The 9,247-nt window shown below is 39.9% G+C and overlaps 1 protein-coding gene across 1 annotated transcript in view; it reads left to right on the plus strand.

Annotated features, from left to right (window-relative positions):
- Ppm1d (protein phosphatase, Mg2+/Mn2+ dependent 1D) overlaps positions 1 to 2,243 on the plus strand; it is a 45,066-nt gene extending 42,823 nt beyond the window's left edge. Inside the window, exon 6 of the mRNA XM_042693872.1 lies at positions 1,231 to 2,243. Within this exon, the coding sequence (XP_042549806.1) occupies positions 1,231 to 1,788 (558 nt within the window). The 3' untranslated portion in view covers positions 1,789 to 2,243. The remainder of the gene's footprint in view (positions 1 to 1,230) is intronic.
- The last annotated feature ends 7,004 nt before the right edge of the window (positions 2,244 to 9,247 follow it).

Here is a 9,247-nt window from a genome sequence, read left to right on the forward strand (position 1 = left end):
GTATATGTGGATCTAGGATACTGTACCCAAAATGGAATGTGCATGTGAATCAACTGTGAAGCATTTTAAAAAAGAATACCTGACTTTCCCTGGGTGCCTTTTACTTGTTCAGTTAACTGTTTACCTTCCATTTTCAGAAAGCCCCCATCACATGTCCTACTCTTCTCAGTTGGTACACAGTGTCTAGTGTTTGTGGGACGTTTGCAAAGAAATATCTACTTTAGTTTCCATCATGTATAGTTGTTTTAATATTGTATTTCACTCTTTTTTTTTGTCAGTCGTGGAGCTTGAACTCTGAGCCTGGGCACTGGCCCTGAGCTCTTCAGCTCAAGGCGAGCGCTCTACCACTTGAGCCACAGCGCCCACTTCCGGCTTTTCTACCACTGAGCCACGTTCCCAGCCCCTGTATTTCACATTTCTACACTAATATTTATAAATTAGAATTCAGAAAGGGTAAATAACCCAAACTTTACAAATATGTTCCTTATGCTAGTTAGTTCCTCTACCCTTAAGATGACTAAGCTAACTAGTCTTAATTTACCTCTGAAATTGAGTTATGGTATTTGAGTTGTGTGTCTAAAGTATATATAAGTCATTTAATCTTACTATCTTTGAATAGATACATTTTCATCCCAATTATGCAATCCTATATTTAATTGAAAAATCATATCTAGTAGGTAGGAATTCGTTTGAATTACAAGAAAATTGGGATGTTTCTCATAATCATTTTTTGCAGTCCAAGAGGAAAAATGTCATAGGAAAATATATCATAGGAAAATATCATAGGAAAAAGATCAGTTATTACATCAGCATTATGTTATTGATACACATAAAATTCAGATGTCAATAGAATAGGATACTTTTGATCTTCATTTTTAAATTCAGAATGATTGGGTTAGTAAACTTGTGCTTACAGCTACAGTTAGGCTCTTTTGTGAAGATTCATGTTTCTGAAACAACTTTATTTTGATTAGCCAGCAGTAATCAAGAAATACTGTGACCACATAAAGCTGCACACTTGGTTTAGATTGTTTAACTTTTATTGTCTCTTTTTTTACTCAGGTTAACCCATAAATCCTTGCCCATGGTTCAGTAAATATAAGCTGAACTAATGAATACATAGTGTGTTTTTTTTATCATCTTTATTACTTCATAAAGAACCTAATGGCATATGTTATGGGTTTATTGAGTTCTAGGATAAAGTATTTGTTTTATCTTCTTGTTTTTCAGTCACTAGAAGAGGATCCATGGACAAAGCTGAATGCCAGGGACCATATTCCTGCCCTTGTTCGTAGTAATGCCTTCTCAGAGAATTTTTTAGAGGTCTCAGCTGAGATAGCTCGAGGGAATATCCAGGCTGTAGTCTTACCCTCAAAAGATCCAGAGGCACTTGAGGAAAATTGCACTAAAGCCCTGACTTTAAGGATACATGATTCTTTGAATACCCTGTCAGTTGGCCTGGTGCCTACCAATTCAACAAATACCACTGTGGACCAAAACCAAAAAAATTCAAAGATGTCACCTGCTCAAATGAAAGCCCAAGAAGTTGAAAGAACCCCTCCAGCAAACTTCAAAAGGACATTAGAAGAGTCCAACTCTGGCCCGCTTATGAAGAAGCATAGACGAAATGGCTTAAGTCGAAGTAGTGGTACTCAGTCTGCAAGCCTCCCCACCACCTCACAGCGCAAGAATTCTGTTAAACTTACCATGCGACGAAGACTTAGAGGCCAGAAGAAAATTGGAAATCCCTTACTACATCAACATAGGAAAACTGTTTGTGTTTGCTGAAATGTAACTGGGAAAGGGATTTTCCATACTTAGGTTATGAGGGCTTTTTAAATCTGGTGCCGAAACTTTTTATAAGGGGACAAAATAAAGAGTATACAGTTTGACTTTTTGCTTGTATTATAAATGTGAATTTTGTAGATGTAGGGTATAAGTCGCTGTAAAATGTGTGTAAATTTGTATCCTTCACACAAACTCAGTCTCTTATTCTGACACACAGTACTTACGTCAACAGGGCTAAATGTTAAAAATCAAAGAATTAGATTTTAGAAATACATTTAAACTTTTTAAAATGCTTATTAAAATTTGTATAAGCCACTTGTGATGAAAACAACACAGCTTTTTAAAGTGAATTATTAAGTAAACTGGAAAAGTGATGTATTTTCCTAGTGAATTGTGCTCCACTAAATGTTTCCTAGGGACTATTAATGTCTTTTAAAAATTATTTTTATTTCTCATTTCATAATTCAGGATTGAGGTTTTTTTTCTTTCTTTCTTTTCTTTTTTATTTTTTTGGTTAGTCACAGGGCTTGAACTCAGGGTTTGGGCACTGTTCCCTGAGCCTCTTTGTGCTCAAGACTGGTGCTCTGCCACTTGAGCCACAGCACCATTTCCAGCTTTTTCTTAGTAGTTTGTCGCATGGACTTTTCTGCCTGTGCAGGTTTCAAACTATGATCCTCACATCTCAGCCTTCTGTGTAGCTAGGATTGTAGGTGTGAGCCACCAGCACCCGGTCAGAATTGAATTTTTTCGTAGGAGAAGTGTTGAGTCATGCTAAAGTAGCTGGATTTTTAGTCTCTCTCTTTCCTTCTCTCCCTCTCTTTCTCTCTTTTAATTGCCAGTCCTGGGGCTTGAACTCAGGGCCTGGGCACTATCCCTGAGCTTCTTTTGGTCAAGGCTAGCACTCTCCAAGGTTCTGGCTTTTTCTGTACATGTGTTACTGAGGAATCAAACCCAGGGCTTCATGCATGCTAGGCAAGCACTCTACCACTAAGCCACATTCCCAACCCTAGTCTCTCTGTTGCCTAGTTAAAATATGTGCTATCTCTTACTTAGGCTTTTTTTTTTTTTTTGCCAGGCTTGGGGCTTGAACTCAGTGCCTGGGCCCTGTCTCTGAGCCTCTTTTTGCTCAAGGCTAGTGCTTTACCACTTGAACCACAGCGTCACTTCTTGCTTCTTCTGAGTAGTTTATTGCAGATAAGTCTTACCAACTTTTCTGCCCAGGCTGGCTTCGAACCATGATCTTCAGATCTCAGCCTCCTGAGTAGGATTACAGATGTGAGCCTGTGAACCTGGCTCTTCAATAGGATTTTTCTTTTCTGGTTGGTCGTGGGGCTTGAACTCTGGGCCTGAGCGCTGTCCCTCAGCTCTTCAGCTCAAGAGTAGCACTCTACCACTTGAGCCACAGTGCCACTTAACGATTTTCTAGTGGTTTATTGGAGATAGAGTTTCAAGGACTTTCCTGCCTGGGCTGGCTTTGAAATGCGATCCTCAGATCTCAGCCTCCAGAGTAGCTAGGCTTACAAGCTGAGCCACTGGCACCCAGGTTTCAATAGGATTTTCTAAACATTAATCATCTGATCACTGATTCTTTGGCATAGAAAGAGATTTGTTTTCCTAGAACCACTTGTCTTCCTCAGTCACCCTAGACACCTGGCATCATGAGTTTGTAAAGTACCCTTTTCTAGTGTGATGTTTTCTTGCTATTTCAATAACAGATGGTGCTGCTAATTTCCAACATTTCTTAAGTTATTTTATATCATACAGGTTTCATGATCATGAGGATGTGCTTGTTCATATAATAAATAAGTGAAGCATTCTTTATGTTGCTGATACTCGGTGACTGGTATATGTTAATAGTCTATTGTGCTGTGATCATGCTTTTGAGTAATGACTTAAAATACATGTAATACCCATTTTTGCATGCAAAGTTTTTATTTTGGTGTAGGATACATAGAAACAAACTGAATAGCCAACAAGAACATGATTAAGTCTGATTATAAGTATTTGTTAAAACATTGTTTATACTTTGGTCATAAGGAAAAAAACCTAAAAGGAATATTAAAACACTGTGAGTATATAATTTTGACGTGATGAGTTATGTTCTATATAATTAGAAAAAAAGTTAAATTAATTTGAACAAAGTTTTATCACTAGATTAAAGAGTTAATTCATGGCCTTGGGAGTGTAGCTCAGTGGTATTGTACCTACTTATCATGCCAGAGTTCCTTGGGTTCAACACCAAAACAAATGTTAATTTATAATGCAACATTGATTGTGTAGCATAAGCTTGGACACTGTATGGTGGAAGAATCTTCTACAAGAGGAATAAGGGTTAGTGATCAAAGTGAAATGTTACTTGTGGCTAGTTCATTGATGCTGAGGATTGAACCCAGGGCATCAGGCTTGTAAATTACATGTTGTACCACTGATCCACATACCCCCAGTCTGGGATGGCTATTTATTTTTTTGTCTTTTTGACAGTACTAGGGTTTGAACTCAGGGCCTAGTTGTGCTTGCTAGGCAGGCACTCTTGTAGTTTGAGCCACACCTCCAGCCCTGATTTTACTTTTTATAGTGCTAGAGATTGAACCCAGGACCTCATGCATGCAGGGCAAGTGCTGTGTTGCTGAGCTACATCTCCAACTTCATGATTGTCTTTTGAGGATTTTTGGATATTGAAGAGTTTGTGTTTCCTATCTTTCCAGGATAAACACAAACGAAGTACAGATACTTCTGTAGTGAATTCCTTATGAAGGGCTTTTTCATCTTGCAGAACTATGATACCATCCTAGCTGCATTAAGTATCAAGCAAGCAAGTCTGAATGTATATTAAAATCCACATAGCTACTTTTCACTTTTTATCCTCGTGGTTGTAAATAAAATATTGCTAAACATGAAGTTTAAATTTCCATTTGATTAGTACAATGGATTATGTAATCTTTATTTTTCAGATTTTTTTTTGTATGTGTGTACGTGTGAGGTGCTGGGGTACCAAACCCAGAGCCTTAACCTGTGAGGTAGGCAAATGCTCTACCACTAAGCTATGTCCCAGCAAGCCCTTACGCAAAGCTTTCAAATGTGTGTTAACTAGCTGTGTTTTTGTAGCAGTATTAATGAGCAATGTTATTTTCATCATGAAATATACCTGGGAAGTAGCTGTAATGAAAACATTTTAGTGTATTTTATTCCTAAATATACTATGTCACTAACAAAAGTTAAAAACTTTCTTTTTGTTTGTTTTTGTCTTTTGAAACAGGGTCTCATTCTATAGCCCAGGTTGGCCTGGAACTCCATGTGTCACACAGGTTAGCCTGGAACTCAATTCTCCTGCCTCAGCCTCCCAAGTGCTTGGGACTACAAGTGTGTACCCCTGTAAGGCTAGGCCTAGCCTTTATTTTAAACTGAAGCAAAATCAATATTGAAGTAGCTGGTCACCTTAGGGATTATAATTCACATTCTTTTATAGTCTACTTAGAATTAATGTTTTATCACTTAAAGTGAGTTGCAGAAACTTTACCACTGTACTGTCTTTATGTTACAGTTACATCTATATACTGTATGTTCAAAACCAATCAAGCAGTTATACAGCTTGCTATCAATAATGAAACATTTTAAGGAACTTGATGTATCTATTCTATTAAGGTGTATACCACTGTTCTTCTTTATTTCCAATTTATTCCTTTTCTTTCTTTCTTTTTTTTAAGTCATGGGGCTTGAACTCTGGGCCTGGGCACTGTCCCTCAGCTCTTCAGCTCAAAGCAAGCACTCTACCACTTGAGCCACAGCACCACTTCCGGTTTTCTGAATGGTTTATTGGAGATAAGAGTCTCATGGACTTTCCTGCCTAAGCTGGCTTTGATTACAGGGGTGAGGCACTGGTGCCCAGCTTCCTTTTATTTTTTTCCTTAACACTAAAATATGCAACATCCTTCTTGGCTTCTGAAGAGAAATGTAGTCATTTAAATTATTCTTACACAGGTCACATTTTTCTGTCACTGCTTTCCAGATTTTTATCATTTAGCAATTTGTATTGAATATTTGTATATGCATGTGCTGAGTATAGAATTCAGAGCCTTGCACGTGGTCGGCAGATGTTCTACTATTGAGCTCTACCCCTAGCTTTTTTTTTTTTTGCTAGTCTTTGGGCTTGAACTTGGCCAGGGCACTATCCCTGAGTTTTTTTTTGCCCAAGGCTAGCAGTGTACCACTTGGGCCACTGCTCCATTTGTTTTTTGTTTGTAATTAACTGTTGATAAGAGTCTCATGGACTTTCCTGCTTGGGATGGCTTTGAACTGTGATCCTCAGGGCTCAGACTTGTGAGTAGATATGAATTCAGGCATGAGCCGGGCTGGGAAGGTGGTTCAGTGGTAGAGCACTTGCCTTGCATGCTCGAGGCCCTGGGTTCGATTCCTCAGCACCACATAAGAAAAAAGCCAGAAGTGGTGCTGTGGCTCAAGTGGTAGAGTGCTAGCCTTGAGCTGAAGAGCTGAGGGACAGCACCCAGACCCAGAGTTCAGGCCCCACGACCGGACCCAAAAAAAAAAAATTAAAAAGAAGAATTCAGGCATGAGCCACCAGTGCTCCATGTTCAAGATGTACCTTGGTTCTGGTTTCATTGATTTTTATTTTGTTTTTTTCAGAAATACGTATTTTTGTGCTGGTCCTGGGACTTTAACTCAGGGCCTGGGTGCTGTCCTGAGCTTTTGTGGTCAAGCTTAAACCCTACCGATTGTCACTGTTCTACTTCTGTTTTGTTTTGTTTTGGTCCAGTTGTGGGGCCTGAACTCTGGGCCTGGGCGCTGTCCCTCAGTTCTTCAGCTCAAGGCTAGCGCTCTTGAGCCACAGCGCCACTTCCGGCTTTTTTCTTTTTGCTTATGTGGTGCTGAGGAATGGAACCCAGGGCCTAATGCATGCAAGGCAAGCGCTCTACCACTGAGCCACCTTCCCAGCCCTACTTCTGGGTTTTTGGTGGCATATTGGAGATAAGACTCTCATGGACTTTCCTGCCCATGCTTTATTGTTAGATCTCAGCCTCCTGAGTAGCTAGAATTACAGGCATGAGCCACTTATGCCTAGCTTAAAGAGTGGTTTTTTTTTAAAGAAGTTGACAATCTTAAGTTACGGAATACTGGTTTTTCATAAGAAATATTTTTAGTTGCTTCCCTCCCCACCCCCGCCCTCGGTACTGGGGTTTCAACTCAGGCCCTTGAGTACTGGCTTTTTCTGTTCATGCTCTCTGGTGCTGGCTTTTTCCTACAAACAGTTGTCTTATTTATGTTGTCCAGGCTGGTCTGAATATTTGGACTGTTAACTACTCTCCAGCCTTAGTTACTCAAGACACTAGGACAACAGATGTATACCAGGCTTTTTCTTACTTCACTGAAAATAAAAATATTAATGTTTATCAGAATTGTGTATGATAGTAGATTATCTTGATGCTATTGAGGCTACACTTTTTGCTATTGGGTGTGGTGAGGCAAGATGTTGCTTGAAGACACAAAGCCCCAAATAATACTAATCATTACAAAATATAAAGTAAACACAAACCCTGAAATTTGGTTTGTGTGCCAATACTAGTACTGAAAAATCGAACCCATGGCTTCATGCATGCTAGGCAAGCACTCTACCACTAAGCCACATTCCCAGCCCATATTCAGATTTTTCTCTGGATATTTATTTTTTTTCTCCCTGACAGTATCTTTCTTACTATGTTGCCCATCTCATCCACGCGGCCTCCAACTTCCTTCCTCAGTCTAAATCCTGGAATTACAAGGGTCAGGATAGAGGCTAGTTGACTCACTGGTAGTTTATTATAATGGTTCATGGTAACGTAAGAAAGGCAGAGAATTTGTAACTTAAAGTTACTTTTTTTTTCCCAGTGAAAATGAGTTTACTAGTGAGATAGCTCGAAATCAAGAAAAATTAGTTGGAAGAGTTTCCCTATGCTTCAATACTTAGTGATTTATGTGCTAAGTGCCCACAAGTTACTTCTGTTTAAAAACAGAACTACCAGTTTTGTTTTGTACCTCTTTTAAGGGTCATGGGAGAATCTTACACCATTTTTGTGGAAAAGAAAATGGAGTAGTTCAAACCGGTTGGGCTCACACCGGGATCCTAGCTAGTCGTGAGACTCAGATTTAAGGATCACAGTTTGAAGCCAGCCCAGTAAAGAAAGTCCTTGAGATTCTAATCTCCAATTACCAAAAACCTAGAAGTAGAGTTGGGCTCTAGTGATAAGAGTACTACCTAGCCTTGAGCAAAACAGCTAAAAGACCACACCCTAGTCTCTCAGTTCAACCCCAGTATCCCAACCCGAAACTTAACTGGCATATAGATTCAGCATCTAAAGCAAGTACATGATGTTTTAAGCAACAGCTATTTGTACATACTATCTCGATATCTAATTTACCTTCAGCCAATTGTATATTTTCCATGAGAGGGCAGTTTTATTAAATTTTTCCCTACTCTGTTGTGCTAAGGCTTTTTAGTTTGCCGCTTTATCAGCTAATTCCTTTATAAACACTGCTTATCTACATGGAGCTGTAGTTATGAAATGTGATTTTATATATATATATATATAATGTAAAATAAAATTATATATACGACCTAGTGAATATGAAATAAAACCTGCGGTGTTCAATAAATCAGTAAATAGTCTTATCAAAGTCTCCTACCTGAGTAAAGGACAAAGGGGATCTCCCTTAAGGGAGTTGGCCGGTTTGGTGGCACAGCCGGTTATCAACCAACTAGAGAGGAACACAATTTCTACGCCAGCCTGGGATACAGAAAAGAAAAAATATAAACATATAAGGAAGATGGAAACTGAGGTAAGGAAAGAGTCAGGATTACCAGCCTGATTAATCAGATCAACGCCTACTTGTCCGTAAAGATGATCTCCGAGGCCAGAAAGCGTAGACTCCCGGAAGGTAAACACATTGCAACGGGCGGGGCAGAAGGCGGGTTCGAGATCGGTGAATGGCCAGTTAAAAGTGATTGACAGCTGCCACGTCCACGTGCTCTGAGCTTCGAACCGGCTGTCGCGAGAATTCGATGTAAACAGACCAGGCGCTCTAGCTTCGGGCTGCTAGTCTGAGACACCTGGGTAAGGTCAGCCCGAATTTGAAGCATATTGCTTCATGTTCTATTATTTTTTAAAGCCACAAAATGCTTCTTTCACTAAAGTAGACATACTCATAATTCCTCCTCACCTGTTTGTGTTCGCAACCGAACCTGACACAGCGGCTTCACCCGAACCTACAGACTGTTGTGTTTCCCCTCAGCACCCTCCGATTGGGCAAATTCAGGAGGCGGGTCCCTCTTTTTTCTACTTGCTGGTTGGCGCAGCTGACCTCCCAGGGCGGTGCCCGGCCTTGGCGAGTTTGCTCCTGGGATTGGTTGGCGGGGTAGTTCCGCTGAGGCGTGGTAGGAAGTAGTAGCCGTCAATCACGAGGGTTGAGG

This window comes from Dipodomys spectabilis, unplaced genomic scaffold, assembly GCF_019054845.1.
Source record: "Dipodomys spectabilis isolate Male_0828 unplaced genomic scaffold, ASM1905484v1 ptg000004l, whole genome shotgun sequence".
Classification (NCBI taxonomy): domain Eukaryota; kingdom Metazoa; phylum Chordata; class Mammalia; order Rodentia; family Heteromyidae; genus Dipodomys; species Dipodomys spectabilis.